Genomic DNA, 18729 nt, shown 5'->3' with positions numbered 1-18729 from the left:
TGGGATTGAGTCCCGCATCTAGCCCTGCATTGGGCTCCCTGCTCAGCGGGAAGCCTGCTTCTCCCTCTCCCACTCTCCCTGTTTGTGCTCCCTCTTGCTGTGTCTCTCTCTGTCAAATAAATAAATAAATAAATAAGGAAAGATACATGTTTTTTATTCTTTTTTTTTTTTGTACATGATTAGTTGGCCACGGTTGTGGACATCCTCTACTCATCTTTTCTTTGGATATATTTCTTTCTTTTTTTTTTAAGTGTTCTATATTTTATTTATTTATTTTAGTATTTTTAATTTAAATTCAATTAATTAACATATAATGTGTTTTTTTGTTTCAGGGGTACAGGTCTGTGATTCATCAGTCTTATATAATACCCAGTGCTCATCAGAACACATACCCTCCCCAGTGTTCATCACCCAGTTACCCCATCTCCCCATTCCCCTCCCCTCCAGCAACCCTCAGTTTGTTTCCTAAGATTAAGATTATGGTTTGTCTCCTTCTCTGGTTTCATCTTGCTTCATTTTTAAAAGGAAAGATAATTTGAGAGAGAGAAATCTTCATCTACTATATAAGAAAAGAGTGAGAATCCGGAAGTAACAGTTACAAGCATATTATGCAGAAGTAAAGATGTAAATGTCAAAAGACACAGCTGAAATAGAAAAGGATTTGGTATGAGGAGTCTCTATTTCATTAAAAGCCATTTGTAATATTTGAGTTTATAAAAAAATGCAAATGTGTTCTTTTGGGAAAAAAATAAATCCAGATAAAGCAATCCTGGGAAGAAGCAGGATCCTATAAAATGTCTTACAAAATCTCAAATAGATCACAGCAACGGAACGAAGGTTTACTATAAGGTTTAAATCATTTAAGGCACAATGCTTCAAGTGTTTTAATGTATTTTACTATTAACAAAAATAGAGACTGGCTTATAGAGCTTTGCAGCCTTCTATGGTAAATTACTTTCAAAAGAATGACTGCTTCCCTTACTCTAAAACATCCAGTCAGATGCTTAGTTATATTCTTTTCAGAAACCTTTTGTGGGTGTGAGGGTGGATGGGAGTGGGGAGGTTTAGGGGAGATAAATTCACTTTGCAAAATTATTTCAGTTTGGATTCAGACATTTCATCCTATTTTGAAAGGCAAACTCCACCTTATCTCCACAACAGCTGAGTAGCAATAAGGCAAAGCTGCAGAAAGCAGGTCCTATCAAATATATCTCCAGTCTTCACACACTTATGAAAACAAGCTTCAAGGGGCTTGCTTTTGATCCCCAGAACGTCAGACCTCTGATCAGGAGGATCAAACACCCACCTCTCTGTGGTACCTGCCCAAACTCTTTTGGGCCACACATAGGCACCTCCTGGATCATATAATCTCAGCAGAGCCTGAGTTTTCGCTAAGAGAGACTTACATATTAACCTCTTCAACCAGACACATCTGAGAGTTAAGTGGTCTGGCTGGCACACAAAAGCTCCCCATCTCCTGTCACACCACAAGCTATTAATGACACTGGTAGGTCTGCCCATTTCCCCAGCTTGGGCATCAGCTGACAGCTCTCTGCCACCTCTTTGCTCCCATCTCGCCTTTCTTCTGATTCTCTTCTATAAACAATTGTGGCTTATGTGAACATAGAAAGCTGTTCAGGAAAGTTCTTCTTGGGAATCACTCGAAATGTCAAAGCTGATTGTTTTTTTATTTTTTTATTTTATTTTATTTTTATTTATTTATTTATTTATTTTTTTAAGATTTTATTTATTTGCGGGAGAGAGAATGAGAGACAGAGAGCATGAGAGGGAGGAGGGTCAGAGGGAGAAGCAGACTCCCTGCCGAGCAGGGAGCCCGATGCCGGACTTGATCCCGGGACTCCAGGATCATGACCTGAGCCAAAGGCAGTCGCTTAACCAACTGAGCCACCCAGGCGCCCAAAGCTGATTGTTTTTTTAAAAAACAAATTTTACATAAAGCTAATCTGGAATTAAAATTTACATAAAACATGCTGATTTTTTTTTTTTGCAAAAATACAATTTTGGGTTTTTTTTAATATGAATCATATAAAAAGTTTGCACAACTTGGCACTATAAACATGACAAATACTTCCTGTTTTCCTTTTGGGACACCAACAACTTTGATTCTTATAGTTATCTACTTTTTCCTTTTTTCCCAGTATTGTCTCCAATTCCTCTGTGAATTCTTTAAAAGTTGGTGTTCACTGTTTCTGTGAGTTGGGATCGAAAGGGCAGAGAATGGTGAGAGGGGGCACACTTCACTTTTTAATGGAATGAAAACTTGTTAGAATTATGAGTGTTGTTTTGGTTCTCTACTATGTTTATCACAAAACGTTATTAAATTAAAATACAATGTGGGGGCGCCTGGGTGGCTCAGTCGGTTGGGCGTCTGCCTTCAGCTCAGGTCATCATCCCAGGGTCCTGGGATGGAGCCCCGCATTGGGCTCCCTGCTCAGCGGGGAGCCTGCTTCTCCCTCTTTCTCTGCCTGCCACTCTGCCTACTTGTGTTCTCTCTTTCTGTCAAATAAATAAATAAAATCTTTAAAAAAATATTAAAATACAATGTGAATTTCAGATATGAGTTCCAGATAATTATTTTTCAGTGGATTCTCCTTGGGTTACACCTTTCTTCTTATGCATTGTTCCTATACAATCTTCCAGACTCTTCTTAAACTCGACTCGCATTTCCAAAACATTGAATGACTTCTTTGTTTTCTTCCCCATTCCAAGAGTTACTCAAAATCAAGATATTAAAATATTAAACATTTACCATGATTTTCCCAGACCTGCTTCCTCTCCTAGTTAACAACTTAAAAGAAGCTAGGGTCCTTCCTCTATGTTTCTATAGCACCATGCTCATAATTCTATTAAACAGTTTATTGAGGTTATCTTTTATGTGTTTATCCACCCTACCTCACCCACAATGAGATATAAGAGACCCGCAGAAAGGGACTGTGTTATATTGGTTTTCACAGCCCCAGATCCTAAAAAAGGTGACTGACCCAGTAAGCAAATGCTAATTGACTGAACAGACTCTCCCATTTTCTCCTTTTGATCGTGAGTTCTGGACCATCTAACAGTCTGGTTGTCCAAGCTGGACACCTTGGCATCACCTTCCTCTTCTTCATTTCTACCAGCCTTGTGCTTATACTTTCTGGGCCATCTAACAGTCTGGTGGTCCAAGCTGGACACCTTGGCATCACCTTCCTCTTCTTCATTTCTACCAGCCTTGTGCTTATACTGTTTAGTTGTCTTTTGCCTGGATGCTTGCTATAGATAGCTTCCTTCCAAGTCTTTGCACTTCCAATCTATCCTCACTTCTGCTGTAGGATGAGTCCATCGATACGGAGACTTGCTCCAGTTGCTCTCCTGCTGCAAAACCAATGCACCATGGGCTAAAGAACAAATTCAAATTTCTTAGTGCTACACATGAAGCTTTCCTTCCTGTTGGTCTCTGCCAACCTGTTTACGATCATTTCTTTGCACAGTCTTGCCAAACCTTCAGCTCAGAATCACCAAAGTCTAGTTACTTCTTGAATACAGAAGCTACAGAGGTGGTGGTGACGGGAGAATGGGGGTCAGTGGGTTAGGAAAGTACCATCCTCATTAGTTTTTCAAATGAGGTAACATGGAGACATGGCTGTCGTTAAAACTGTAATAAAATATATATTTGAGGAGTAATATAAGCAAAATAGAGTTTTTGAGAAAATTCTCAAGGGCAGCACTTTATTTTCATTTGATAGTTCCCGAACCAATGGCAGTAGCCCTCCTCTCTAGGTCCCTCCCAGTGTTAGAACCTTGAACTGCTTCTGCTATTATTACACATCACATGTCCAGGCCTCACACACTTCTGCCAACAATAGCTTCCAACCTCTCTCCACTTTCCTTTTTGATCCAACTAACACTAGTACATTTTTTCAAGCAGCAGATCACATATTCTCTTATCTTGAAATATTATTATCTGCCGGCCCAGGTTGGGCTAAGGGGCTTTTCTCTGTTTCCAAGGCACTTTCTCATAATTCTATGAATTATTATATTGAAATTATCTTTCAAATGTCTATTCTTCCCATCCATAAACTGTAGGTATCGAAGGTCAGGGACTGTGCTTTCTTCATCTTCATAGCCCAAATACCTAGATGAGTGACTGGCATCAGCTAGATATTTCATAAATGCTTGTTGACTATTTTTGCTCTTTGGTTGTGAATCTATACCACAGACCAGTCTGGCTTCTCGCTGGGAATAACAGACAGGTGGCAAACCTCACTATGGCAGCCATTTATAAAAATAATTGATGATGAGTGGAATAGGTTCTTAACACGGAGTAGTCTAGACTATTCCTCCAGCTCCACTAGCACAGTGACTAGACTAATCTTCTCTGAGAATATATTGTCTTGCAGTTGTTTTTTCCTGTTTGCATATAGACTTAAGTCAAACAATGGTCTATTTGTTCCTTCATGTAGGTAATCTGTCTAGTTAAATGTACCACTAATTTTTTTTTTAAAGATTTATTTATTTATTTATTTATTTGAGAGAGAGAATGAGATAGAGAGAGCATGAGAGGGGGGAGGGTCAGAGGGAGAAGCAGACTCCCTGCTGAGCAGGGAGCCCGATGCGGGACTCGATCCCGGGACTCTGGGATCATGACCTGAGCCGAAGGCAGTCGCCCAACCAACTGAGCCACCCAGGCGCCCTGTACCACTAATTCTAACAGTGTTGCAGACCTTGGAGTCAAATGGTATTTTAGCAAATGAGTTAGCTAATTTTGCTAGCATGGAAGTAGGTTTAGGAAAATTTTCTTTGACAGGGAATGCTTTTGAAATTTTTATCATCCCAGGATAATTTTTATTGTCTCATTACTTCAAAATTATGGTTAGTTAATTTCCAAGTTGAATCAACCAAAAGCAGAAGGCCCAAGGGACCATTGGTTTATTCAAGTGATCATTTGACAGTTTTTTGCTGGAATTCTAATTCTTTGTTAGGCACTGTGCTGAATAATGGGTATATGATGCAGAAAAAAACAAATGTGATCCTTGTTCTCATGGAGCTTACAATTGTCTGAAAGGCATAAAATACACAAGAAAACACAGGGCGCCTGGGTGGCTCAGTTGGTTAAGTGACTGCCTTCGGCTCAGGTCATGATCCTGGAGTCCCTGGATCGAGTCCCGCATCGGGCTCCCTGCTGGGCAGGGAGTCTGCTTCTCCCTCTGGCCCTCCCCCCTCTCATGTGCTCTCTCTCTCATTCTCTCTGTCAAATAAAATAAATAAAATCTTAAAAAAAAAAAAAAGAAAACACATAAAATACAAATTAAGATAATTTAACATATAGTGTGATTATTTTATTCCTTTGTGTAGATCCCTTCTCACTTCCTATGGTGAAACTTGCAAATATAACCAACTAAAATATTCAGCTTCTGAACATACCTTTGTCTACCACACTTTCAGATAAAAATCTCATCTCTGAAAAAACAGAGCCTACTGGGTATGAACATTCAAATGCCCTTCACTGGTCTTCAGAATGTAATCCTATTTTACTTTCTATATTTGATCTTATTGTGCCAAGAGGAAGAAGAAGCAACCCAGTTCCTTTTTAAGGATTGCTCTATATTATAAATTCCAACTTTTCAAGATCTCCTGGGGGACTTGGGTTCCATCTTTTGGCTTGACCTATAATGTGCTCAATATCTCCCATGGTAAAAAAAAAAAAAAAAAAGTATTTATTGGAGATCTTACTGTCTCAAGCCACTATTTTGTCATGTTATTTTCATTCCTTGATGCTCTTAAAAAACAAAAGGAGGTGGGTATTTGCCAAATTCACCTCCCTATCATTCAGTTGCATCTTAATTCTCTCTAACCTGGTGTCCATCCATACCATTACCAGTAACCTCCTGTCAGCTGAAGTGGACATCTATGGCTTCTACTATGCAAGTGGCTACTCCCTCTTCTGGCATCATTGCCTTAACTTTGTTTGGGATCGCCTTTTCTTCTATTCTCTGTCCATGTGATTTAGTGAGTGGGGCTGACCGTATCCTTAGCATCAAGAGTAGGCATGTAACATAAACACAAGCAAGTCAACAGAGGCCATGATATTAGGGTTTGGGATTATAATGGGTCCTCATTGGAGCTAATCAGTCCAAGTAAGGTTGGAGGTAATCTAAAAGAGAAAACTCATTCTCTTTTTATAGATTTGGACCTGAATGGATGGATGTAGGCTGGTTCTGCTACGGTCATCTCAGCACAAAGAGGGGAGAGCCTTTCAGAAACTGGAGCCAAAACAGGAGGCAAAGCCAAGAAGTGAAAAAAGAGAAACCATGTCTGATTTCATTGATTAAACTCCTAAACCCAACCAAATCCAATAACAGGAATGCCCATGAACTTTAAAGTTATGTGAGACAATAAATTTTCTTTTTTAAAGATTTTTATTTATTTATTTTACAGAGAGAGACACAGAGAGAGAGGGAACACAGCAGGGGGAGCGGGAGAGGGAGAAGCAGACTCCCCGCTGAGCAGGGAGCCCGATCCTGGGCTCGATCCTAGGACCCTGAGATCATGACCTGAGCCGAAGGCAGATGCTTAATGACTGAGCCACCCAGGCGCCCCGAGACAATAAATTTTCTTTTGCTTTAAGCAGTTAGGGTTCTATGGTTGCTGTGTTTTGTAATAAAAAGGCAATAATTTAATCATAAAAAAATCAATGGCTAGTGTTTGACAGAACTAATTATTCCCTTTTTCAAATATGCACTATTCCTCTGTCTTTACCTGTTTTTTCCTGATCCTTTCTTTAATCCCCTCTAGATCCTCTTTATGTATAGCATCAAACTGTAGAATTTCAGGGCTAGAATAGATAAGGGGTAAAGAAACTAATATGTCTTGAGATCCTTGGAGATGGCACATTTTATGTTCATAAATGCCTGTTGAAAGTATGGACACACTTTTTGGAATTATGTTTGGAATACCACATTAAGGATTAAAATGTTGTAAGAGAGATGTTAGATGAAGAGAAAATAATTGTAAATTTGGATTGCATGTTATCATTTCCATTCTGAATGTAAAGAATGGAATATTAATGAGGCACAGAATGAAGATTTTCACAGTGATAATGCCCCCAATTGTAGTTTGAAAAAAAAAGGAAGAACTGTCATTGCATTTTGATACTAGCACACTTTCTAGAAAGCAATTAAATTGCCTTGCCACCTCAGTTTTTAAGAAAGCAAAAGGTTAGAAAACACAATAAAAATGAACATTATTTCCAAAGAGAACTCTTTGGAGTTCTTTGGACTATAAGATATTTGAAATCATATCAAAAAAGCAGAATTTACAGCCTTATGAGTTATGGAAAAGGAAATTGAATTGTGTGTTTTATTTTTAAAACACAACTACTAAAAAGATGTTTCCATAGTAACAAGGTCAACACCAGTAGCCATTATAGACCTTCCTCTTTTCCGATAGCAGGTTTAAAGATCTTTTCCAAATACCATTTTAAAAGCCCTATGAAAAAGGACAGCTTTTCTGATTATTCCTCTGAACCAAAAAAGAGGAAAAACACACATGGGCTATTGAATTTCTCATGTTTTATGGATTATAAGCATTCGTGGCTGTCGTATTTCAGAAAGAAGCCTGCCTGACTAGCTATTATGCCAACCCTTGAACATGGGATTTGATTAGCTTGATTGTAAATCTGGACAAACAGAAGTTGTTTGCCATAGTATTCAAACAGAAATAAACGGTGGCCCAGCATTTAAAAAAAAAAAATACACACTTCTTTAACATCTAAATATTGAAAGAGTTAAGTAAATAATCCCTGTTATTAGAAAAATTTCAAAGGCTCAGATGAAGTCTGATATCACCGCTCGAGGAAGGTTAGAAAGATACAGACCACATTTTGCTTACAACAGAAATTAATAGCTCTTTGGCCATAAAATCAATTCATTTAGCACCACCAGGAAGTGGCCTCCCCTTTCTCTTTCCTTTGTATCAAGATACACTTACCTATAGGACAGTCATTTGAGCAACCTTATCTTCCTCACTAAATGGTGAGTCCCTTGAGAGCAGAGATATGTTCTCCTTGTATTCACAATAGTATCTCACACACAGGTTGTATAAAAAAAGGTACCAAAACAGTAAGTGGAGAATGAATCATGAAAAATAACAGCACAAGAGTGCCTAAAATGACACAAAATCTATGGTCTATTTTTAGAAATGATATGTCAGTTCAAATGTGTACTCATGATTTTAATCTCTTGAAACCAAGAGGTTCTAGATGCTTGCTCACAAACTCACAGCTGTTCAATAATGAATTGGTTCCTAGACCAAATCCCTCAGAATCTCTCAAAGTGGGGCCTGGAATCAGTATTTTTTAAAGCTACTCAGGTAATTCTAATATGATTCTCAAGTCGAAAATCATTGTTTTAAACTAACCCCTTGGGGCTCAGTTAATTATTATTTATCTCCAACTTTTAGCTACTTGGGTTTTTCCCTCAATATTGCCTCATAGTACTATATTTGCCAAATCTATAAGATCTTTTATTATATTACATATATTAATATATATTATATTATATATATTAATATATATTATATTATGTATTATTTTTCATAATAAAAGCTCCAATAAAAAAGTTCTGTCTTGGGGTGCCTAGGTGGCTCAGTCAGTTAAGCGTCTGCCTTCAGTTCAGGTTATGATCCCAGGGTCCTGGGATCGAGCCCCGCTTCGGGCTGCCTGCTCCGTGGGAAGCCTGCTTCTCCCTCTCCCCCTCCCCCTGCCTGTGTTCCCTCTCTCGCTGTCTCTCTCTGTCAAATAAATAAATAAAATCTTTAAAAAAAATTTTGCCTTACACAATTAAAACCATTAACCAAGAATTATTTATTGTATTCTGTTCAATATATTTAATGGCTTTTTGTTGTATAAATTCAGCTTTTGAAAATCAGAGATGAATACAGTACCAATACAGTAGATACTAAATAAATGTCAGTAGACTTTAACATATGCTTTTGTGCTTTTATGCTTACCTTTCCTGGGCCGGGAATGCCTTTTACGCTTTTCTCTATCTGAAACAATTCAGATTCATCTTTCAAAACACTCAGCTCGTATTTTTTTTCCTATTAAGCACTCTCTTCTTTGGCACTGCTATTGCTCTAATCCTTCTATTTTGCACTTCTACTGCACGGCTGTTTCTTTTTCTTCTTTTTTGTTTTTAAAATGTTCACTACTTGATTGTGAACAACTTGCAACAGGTGCTGACTTTTGCCTCCCTGCTCTTTTTCTCTCAGGGTGCAGCAAAATAGCTAGAAACAACAGGCATTCAGTAAGCGTTCACTAAATGAGAGAATAAATGGCCACAGTGAAGGGAACTGGGTGCGTTTTAAAACTGCTATTGCTAAGGATTTGAATTGTGTCCCCTCCAAAAATTCGTATATTGAAGCCAGAGCCCCTTTGTGATGGTATCTGGAGATGGAGACTTTGGGAGATAATTAGGTTTACAGGAGGTCTTGAGGACAGGGCATGCTTGATGGGATTAGTGTCCGCATAAGTAGAGATACCAGAGAGCTTGCTGTCTCTCTCGCTGTCTGCCCTGTGAAGACACAGCAGCAAGGTAACTTTCTACAACTAGGAGGAGACCTCTCACCAAAACCTGACTGCTGGCAGCCTCCAGAACTATGAGAAAATAAATTTCTGTTGTTTAAGACCCCTATATGTATTTTGTTCTGGCAGCCCGAGCTAATACAACCATGAACCGGGATTCAGTTATTTGAAAACATTAATATAAACACGATAGATGTTTATGCTTTTCTCTTTTATTTCAATCCTTTAAAAAAATAGGTGTTTTTTTTTTCAAAATAAAGGTTGTATCAAATGCAATTAGACTAGATGTTTCATAATTCCTTCAAAATAAATTTGAGGCATAATTTTTGGAATTTTCCTGGTAGACTAAGAAGCCAGACATAAGCACATGAAGTTGAAAATGATGTGATCTTGCAGGACAGTTAATCTATAGGAAAAAGAAGTTACCTTGGGAACCACATTATCACAGAGAGTTATTCAACAGGTTTCCTTTTCTTTTGCCCCTCACAGGTAACATTCACAAGCTATCACAATCAGTTCACAAATGACAAACATTTTAACACAAAATAATCAAAGAATATAATCTTAGTAGAGAATAAACAGTGGTTTGCAAAGTGATTACATTTCCTCTAATGGAGAAAACTTCCATTATATTCTTTACTCTTCTCATTTCAGCCTATTTTGGTGAAACTTTGTTAAGAACAAATCCATCTCTAGGATAATACAAAAATTTCTGCCATTTACCATTTTCCCTCCCGAGTGCTCTACTTCATTCCTATTTCTCACTCTTCGAGATCTCTTCCTTATTCTAATTCTTAGGACCAGTCATTAACATGCTAAGTAAACTCAGTTTAATCTCATCAGCCATGCAGGGGCCAAGTAAAAAATGCCTGTCTACTTAGATGTAATCATCTTCTCTCATCTTGTCAAATACTTAAGATAAATGGTGCTTCTGGTACCATGATTACTTTATACTTCAGCATCTGCAATATGTCATATAAATATCTATGTGAAGGCTATAAATTAAAGACTAACCAATATAGCAACAAAACTTACATGTATGGACCCAATGAGACTACCCTTGCCATTACAATTCCAAGAATCAGAGTTGTTAAAACTGTTGAAAGAAAAGAGATCTGCAAAAGAAAATGTAAAGATATGGTCAGTTTGGAAGAGAGATTATTGAATTGAAAATATTAGGTGTTTCTCTTTTTACTTGAGTAAACATATATACAACTTTTGTTTATATAATCCTGCAGTAGTTTTTTCTTACAGACTACTGTTGATAATCTCAGACATGTAACTTTTTATCAGACCACAGTATTATTTTTTTCCCCAAATAGGGAGGCAAGTATATATAACTAATCTTGCGACATAGCTTTAAATGTTTTTAGTGGCTTACTGAATAGAATACAAAACTGGTGATTTTAGGTTATAAAAGTCAAAGGGAAGTTGTTTTCATTCTTCTTCAGGTCCTATTTTGGTGTTGACTTGTGCTTTTTTTCTATCTATAACTGCTTCTTCTGCTTCTGTCTTTACCTTACCCTCTACCTATCAAGACAGGACCCCCCACACACACTCACTCACACACATTTTGGGGGTGCTTCTCCTTTTTTCTTTCTGTTCTCTAGCTCTGTTAGTCTATTTTTCCTATTTGATTTTGCCCTTTGGTCTGTGTTTGTAAAATCTTTGCTTTTTCCTTTCTATTCGGTCACTATTTCAACTGGTTAAAATATAAACTGGTCTTTGTGTATAGAGTGTTCTGTGCACTCATTATTAGATCTGTGTTTCTGCCCTTAATTTTTTTTTAATGGATAAGCACATTTTAGACTTCTTTCTCTAATAAGAAAAAACATAATGTAAAATAGTTTGTTTCTTTGGTTATCATTAACCTTGTTTCCTGGGTTGTTAGTTTTTAACTAGAAAGAAGGGTCTGTTACGAGTCCTCTACTGAGGAAGAGATTTTAAGTAACATTCCCAAGGTCACACAGCTAGAACGTGGCAGAAGGAGAATTCAAATGCAAGCACCCTGACTCCAGATCAGGGCTCCTAGCTACTCTGGGTTTGCTCACTGGGAGATTTACTTAAGAGACACTTAGGGGAAAATGTTCAGGTATTAATAATATGATAGAATATTAACTTTCTTTTCATGAATGCCTGGCCTTCTGCTCTCCGAAGATAACATTTATGTCTACAACATGGGAAATGGAAAATTGTTCAGCATTTCAGATAATTCACAAAAAAGCCGCTTTTGATGGACTCTTGTTTATTTCTGGAAGTCTGTTAGGGAACAAAGGTAGAGTGGTCAGAATATTTGGAATATCATCTCCACTCTCAGCTTTACCTGGAAGGACTGTGGGTAATAGGATCCATAACAAGATCCTTAAGGAAGGATCCATAACCGTGAATACACATGAAACGTCACAGTGAAAAGTAAAATTCACTCAACTGTTGGACTTTTCAAATTAGAACATAAAAATATATAAATAGCTCTTTTAAAAAACTTTTCACCAGAATGCTTGGCATAGTGTAAATATAATGCCAATAATATTTTGCATAAAATACAAACACTCCAACACTCCTTGAGAGTAAGGAAATAAAAATACAGGTAGATAAAGGCTAACCTATGCAGATGAGCTTATATGGTGAGTTGAATAATTATTTGGTTGGTTTCATTAGAAATGCATCATCATTTCTCTTTAGCAATAAGAACCATATACACTGGCCAAATTCTCATGAATTAATCAATGACACAATAATATCCATAATTCAGTGTATGAAACACACTGTAGTTTACAAAAAAATTTTGAGCCAGTGAAGTGATTCATCCTTAATTCTTTTTTTTTTCAAGATTTTATTTATTTATTTGAGAGAGAGAGAATGAGAGAGAGCACATGAGAGGGGGGAGGGTCAGAGGGAGAAGCAGACTCCCTGCCGAGCAGGGAGCCCGATGCGGGACTCGATCCAGGGACTCCAGGATCGTGACCGGAGCCGAAGGCAGTCGCCTAACCAACTGAGCCACCCAGGCGCCCCTCATCCTTACTTCTTAAATTTAGTCTAAATTTAAATTATTTAAACTACTATCTGTAAAAAATGATAGAACATTTTTTTCAGCAAATTAGACTTGGTGTAAGTATAGTTCTTTTTATTTTCTAAATTGGAAGTATGGTGTCTGACATCAGAGTATCTACCCTAGAAAGAAAGGTAAGAAAGAAACTAAGATAAATACTGTAATTAAGAACTTGGCTACGTAGACAGTCATTTGACAAAATCAGTGCAGGTAACAAAGTGCATTTCTGAGCCTTAGATGTAAGTTACCTTTCCAAGCTTCGTTATATCTCGATACAAGGACAAAGGCAGAGTAAAGGCAGCTGTGGAGAGCATGATGATGAAGTGGCGACCAATAAGCAAGTTTTTAGGGTCAACTAAAACACAATAAATATTATAAAGTCTTTATAGGTATGAGTTAACACACCAGCGATACAAGTAAGCAGTCAAATATTTAAGTGCAAAAATGACTTAAATAACTTTAAATGTTATCAAAATAACAAAGATTTCGAGTAAATAAATTCCATAAAACCATGTAAAAAATAGAAATAACTCACAAAAATGTAAATACAAAAGAACTTAAGGATGAACCTATAGTTCAAATAATCTTATAATATTTTGCATTCAAATTCTTTAATAGCCTCCTAATCAGTTTTCCTGCTTCTACCCTTCCTTTATCCCCCTTAGAATATACTTTTAATCTGGAAGGTACAGAGATCCTTCCCCAAGGCTAAAAACACAATGTCACTCTGTCCAAAACCCTCTACTGGCAAATCCCTTCTCTAGGAAGTAAGCTACATGAGGAGAGGGCATGTTCTGAGGCTTTTTTTCTTCTTTTTAAACTTCTGTATCCTAGAGAGACTTGAACAGTAGAGCTTGAAATTTCAAGACTCAAGCTTTAGATAAAAATATTCTATTTCTATACTTTTGTTGAGAAAGAAGTGGTTTCCCTGAAGAAAAGGAGACAGAAGCAATATAGGGAAGCCATCGGGAAGGACTGCTGAAACTGGCGTTTGCTGCAGAGTCTTTGCTATCACAATGAGTACATAATTGTGTGTGTGTTGGGGGGGGGGTTTGTGTGTGCACGTGTCCTATCATCAAATAAGCAAAAGCTGTAAACATAAAATAAGACATACTTCCCAGGATTTATATATTTTTAAGGCTGTGCTAATCACAGTGTTAACTTTGGGAGCTATATATCTATTCCAAGGAAGATACCACTGCTTACATTTTTTAGCTCATATTGAATTCCTTCAGAGATCATATCATTATGTTTTTGAAATGTCCCCAGTGGTACCAAGTCTTTGTTCATTAATTTCTGCAAAGTCTAAAGTCTGTAGAATAAGCGAGTGAGTGTGGTTAAAAAAAAAAAAAAAAGATAAAAGAAAAAGAAAGCTATTAGCGGGAAAAGTAAGTGAGACTAATTTTCTTGTATGGTTAATAAACTCACAGGGAAGTTCCCAGATACAATTTCAAAGTGGTATAAATGTGACATGCATATGTATACACTGTAATAAAATAATCTCATGAATATTTGCTTAACTCAGATCTAACTAAGCAATCACCATAAAGTTGTGAATCAAAACACTAAAACAGGAAGTTCAAGTTCCCGAAACCTTGAACTCAACTATTTACATATTTCTGGTGAGCATAATTTGAATTAAATTATTTGTATATTTGTTTCTGTTTACCCTTTCAAATCATTTGCTTTACCAATGTTTTTGGTAGAAAATATAGATTTCCTTCACTGGGAAAATTCTAAGTCCTAGAAAAACACTGAAATAAAATGCTATGAATAGCAGAGAGGAGCCTACTAACAAAGGATCTCTATTACCATAAGGGACATTTTTAAGTAAGGATCTAATGATGAGATCCATTATTCATCCTGATCTTCTAACAAAAAAAATATACCTTAATAAGCATTTTAAATGAAAATAAAGTTATAAAAAGATTTTTCTAAATTAATATATGCTCCTTTGAAAAACCAAAACAACAAAGGAAACAGAAAAAATCTCATGACTCCTGCAATTAAAAGATAATCACAGTTTACATGTGAATATATTTTTTCTTGTTTTTTTCCTTAGTTGTTTATGAAAATAGAAAATTTACATGATTAGGTCGTATTTTATATATGACATTATATTCTTTGCATTTTTCCTGAGTATTCTATCCACTCACATGATCTCCGTTTATGAAAACATGGTTTGTAGTTGGGGGCTAGAACAGAAGCTGCTGTTAAGAGCTAACAGTGTTGGGAGAGTCTACTATATGCTAAGCACTGTCTGTATTACCTCTGCTCTTTCCCACAATAATTCTGTGAAGCAGGTTATACCCCACAATTTAAAGATGAAGAAACTAAAACTCAGAGAGGGCATTAACCTTCTCAAGATCACATAGCGAGCAAGCAAGCAGTGGGTCTGTGATTTGATGGTCAAGTCTCCCTGATTTCCTTTTCCACTAAACTCTGTGAAAGGAGTAGGTGCAATTTCTAGTTTTAGGTTTTGTTTTATTTTGGTTTGTGTGTCTCTAGAAGGAGTGATTCAGCACTAAGAGGAAAGGTGTTTTTGCATCACTTTTAACGATGATAACAACTATCGAGTAGGTCACTATGAAATGAGGATTGTGTGGCTTGGGTGAGAAGCTCTTCAAAACAAAAAGACTCATGATGTCTGAATTATTCAAATTGCCATGATATGGTAAAAGGCTGAATAGGGCACAGGGTTGTGGCACATGCTGAAAAGGTCTGACTGAAGTGTTCACAATGGTTTTTCAGAATCATGCCAAATGAAACAACCCAAATGTCCCTCCACTGGGGGATAGACAAACTGTTGTACATTCATATGGTGGAATACACCTCAGCAGCTAAAAAAAAAAAAAAAAAAAAGAGCAAACTACTGATACAACCAAAAACTTGGATGAATCTCAAATGCACTATACTAAAGGAAGGATGCCAGACTTGAAAGGCTCCATGCTATATGATGCCATTTATTTGTCATTTTGGGAAAAGCAAAACTAGGGAGAGAAATCAGATCAGTGGTTGCCAGGAGCTGTAGATTAGGGAGGGTTTGACTACACAGGGAAATAAGGAAAATTTTGGAGGGTGGGTGATGGAATTGTTCTGTATTTTGATTGTAGTTGTGGATATATGACTATATATGCATTTGTCAAACTATATGTTACGGAACTAAACATTAAAAAGGGCTAATTTTACTATATTAAATTATATCTTAATACAAATAATGGAGAAAAAAGTCAGCTTGCTTATTTTAGAAATGGCATTGTAAAAAGAAGACATGAAAAATGTTAACTACATAGAGTTGGTGATATGTAGCATTAGATATTTAAAGTACAAAGTATTTTAAGCATATAAATAGTAATGATATCCTTTAAACAGCTAAGTAAGAACTAAACTATATATAAAAGTAGATTAATGCTTTAGGATCAGAATGGATCATGGATATTGCCAGATACTCGAAGTCATCCAACTCTTCCACTTGCAAATATTTTGCTTGTAAATTATTATGAACGGCATTAACTATGAATAATACATAAATTATATACATTGACTCACCTCCTGGGATTCTTTGGAAAACTTTGCTCAAAGTATCTCCAGTTATTATGTTGTAACTTATCATAGCTAAAAACATAATTAAAACAATACAGTTACCAAGAAGCCATCACATATTTCATCTTGAATATTTTGATTTTTTTTTTTTGTTAAATACACTTTATTTTTCCCCCAAGTTTTTATTTAAATTCCAGTTAGTTAACATACAGTGTAATATTAGTTTCAGATGTAGAATTTAGTGATTCATCACTTACATACAATACCTGGTGCCCATCACAAGTGCCCTCCTTAATACCCATTAACTATTTTGAAAGTAATCAGTTATTCCAAAATATTGGCATAATCCTAATTCTTTCAAATATATATTGTGACTACAAATATGTATAATTTCAAAAAATAACTAGACAACAAATATATGGGAGAATATCAATTTATATTACAAGAACATTTTCACTTCACGAATTGATTCTTTCCAGAACAACTTTAAATAATTGTGAGTTTCCTTAGTCATTTAAAAGGTGATTTGTTTTGCTACAAAAGTTCAATTTCCACATATGTTTTCAGGCATACATGCATTGTTCAAAGTGAGGAACAATAATAGAAAATTGTGAAGGCTCCCAAATATCCCCTTATTTGAAAAAGGATCTAATGGTTTGACCAATAGATTCTGTATTATTGATTTAAAAAATGATGTCAATTTGGTCATTGGTGAATGTTAACAATTTACCTAAGAAGTGCTAGCGGACATGTTCACCATTATGGTACAGATTTAAAAATTTTTTTTTTTTTTTTTTAAGATTTTATTTATTTGTGAGAGAGAGAATGAGAGACAGAGAGCATGAGAGGGAGGAGGGTCAGAGGGAGAAGCAGACTCCCCGCCGAGCAGGGAGCCCGACGCGGGACTCGATCCAGGGACTCCAGGATCATGACCTGAGCTGAAGGCAGTCGCTTAACCAACTGAGCCACCCAGGCGCCCCTATGGTACAGATTTTAAATTACATGTTGGCCTTGTACATGGCTTCCACAAACCCTTAGGTTTTCAAAAAAACATATTTCAGCTGCGGAAGAAATCTATTATTTTACCTATTCACTTTTAATCTCCTATTAAAACTACCTTCTTCAGAAATAGTTGTATGTTTATGAAAGAGTTACATTTTTCATTTTCACATTCAACTTACCTATAAAAGGATAAAAAAACTGAAGAACAGAGAGGAGGAGATATCCTGGAAAGCCGAAGGTTTTATTGACCAAAGACTGGTATGTGTCTGTTCCAGAAAGGGCCCCTCCTTTTATCAATAAAACAAGGGAAAAGTCTGTGGCAAAAACAGCCATTAAACAAATGTCAGATGACATTTAATACAAAAACTTTTTGTATTTTGACTTAAAGAAAGAGAAACTTTAACGAGTTTAATTTAATGCTATAGTCAATTGGCTTGGCAAGGCTTACTTTCTGTTCATAAAACATTACCTTTCATGAAACAGTACTGTTTCCATTTATATATTTTTCAATTGAGATGCAAATACACTTAACATATCTGTGCAATGAACTGGGCAGAAGAGGGTATGCAGACTAGAGTCAAAGCATCAGGTTTTACTTTCCTAACCTAACCAGTGTAACGACTATTAACAGAATGTGGCTCAACGGTCCAAGCAGCAGAATGTAGGTAATCAAATATTTCATAGATGTTCAGTGTGTGAAAACCGAGAATGAAAAATGATGTAAGCATTCAGAAAAAAAATAGATTGAGGAGAATTAGATCATTGGTTTTATAACAAAGTACAATTAGTAACTTTATTTTATAGTTATGGTTAAGAGAGAACTCCAAGAATTTTTTTAAATTTACATTTTAAAGACTTAAGCTCTCATGTTAGAGTTGGAATTGAAGATGCAAATATACAGAAATTATGTAATTAAAAGTTAATCTCTCCTTTTTTTTTCATTTAACTCAATGTTTTCTGAGCACTTAATGAATGACACTTAAGTTGAACTGGGTACACAGCTATGTGATTCTTGTTTTTTCTCTTCTCTCGCTCATGCTTCCATCACAGTTGATTTTTTTTTTATCCTTTAAATAATTTGGAAATGCATTAAAATACAAAGAAGAAAATAGAAATCATTGCAATGTGCTTTCCACCTTGATTCCCTCCCACATCATTGAATCTTCTTTCAACAAATTCACCAGTGAGCTCCAATTTGATAAATCCAAACGACACCTCCTAAATCTTAATCTAATTTGCTATTTCATAGCAGTTGTTTTTTTTTTTTTTTCTGCTCACTATTCTCTTCCTCAATCACCTTCCCTTGGCCTTTGTGACATTACTTTCTTTTGGATTTCCTCCTACCTTTTTGACCAATCATATACAGTTTTTCACCAATTTCTTTAAAACCTGGATTCTTGGACTTTTTTCTCACTCTTCAAAATGTCCTACTGTGGGCTTATTCATCCCTACAGCTTTAATTTTCACACAGATGTTATTAACCCTTTTAAAATTGTATCTTCAACCTCGACTCCTCCAAAACTCCAAATTTCTATATCTAACTCTCTAATAAACA

General features: G+C 36.2%; 1 protein-coding gene across 3 annotated transcripts in view; it reads right to left on the bottom strand.

Annotated features, from left to right (window-relative positions):
- Positions 1-18729, bottom strand: part of SLC38A11 (solute carrier family 38 member 11) — a 56618-nt gene that overhangs the window by 29628 nt on the left and 8261 nt on the right. For 2 of the 3 annotated variants that reach the window (XM_006742460.3, XM_031038143.2), the window contains exons 4-7: positions 17354-17488; positions 16179-16244; positions 12878-12984; positions 10616-10695 (exon numbers count right to left, since the gene is read on the bottom strand). In XM_006742460.3, the coding sequence (XP_006742523.3) occupies positions 10616-10695; positions 12878-12984; positions 16179-16244; positions 17354-17488 (388 nt within the window). The remainder of the gene's footprint in view (positions 1-10615; positions 10696-12877; positions 12985-16178; positions 16245-17353; positions 17489-18729) is intronic. The other variant, XM_031038141.2, reaches the window with a different exon arrangement.

Source organism: Leptonychotes weddellii, chromosome 3 (assembly GCF_054177405.1).
Source record: "Leptonychotes weddellii isolate Sample4059 chromosome 3, ASM5417740v2, whole genome shotgun sequence".
NCBI lineage: Eukaryota > Metazoa > Chordata > Mammalia > Carnivora > Phocidae > Leptonychotes > Leptonychotes weddellii.
Note: the sequence above shows the minus strand (reverse complement) of the source record. Positions and strands in the feature narration are given on the sequence as shown.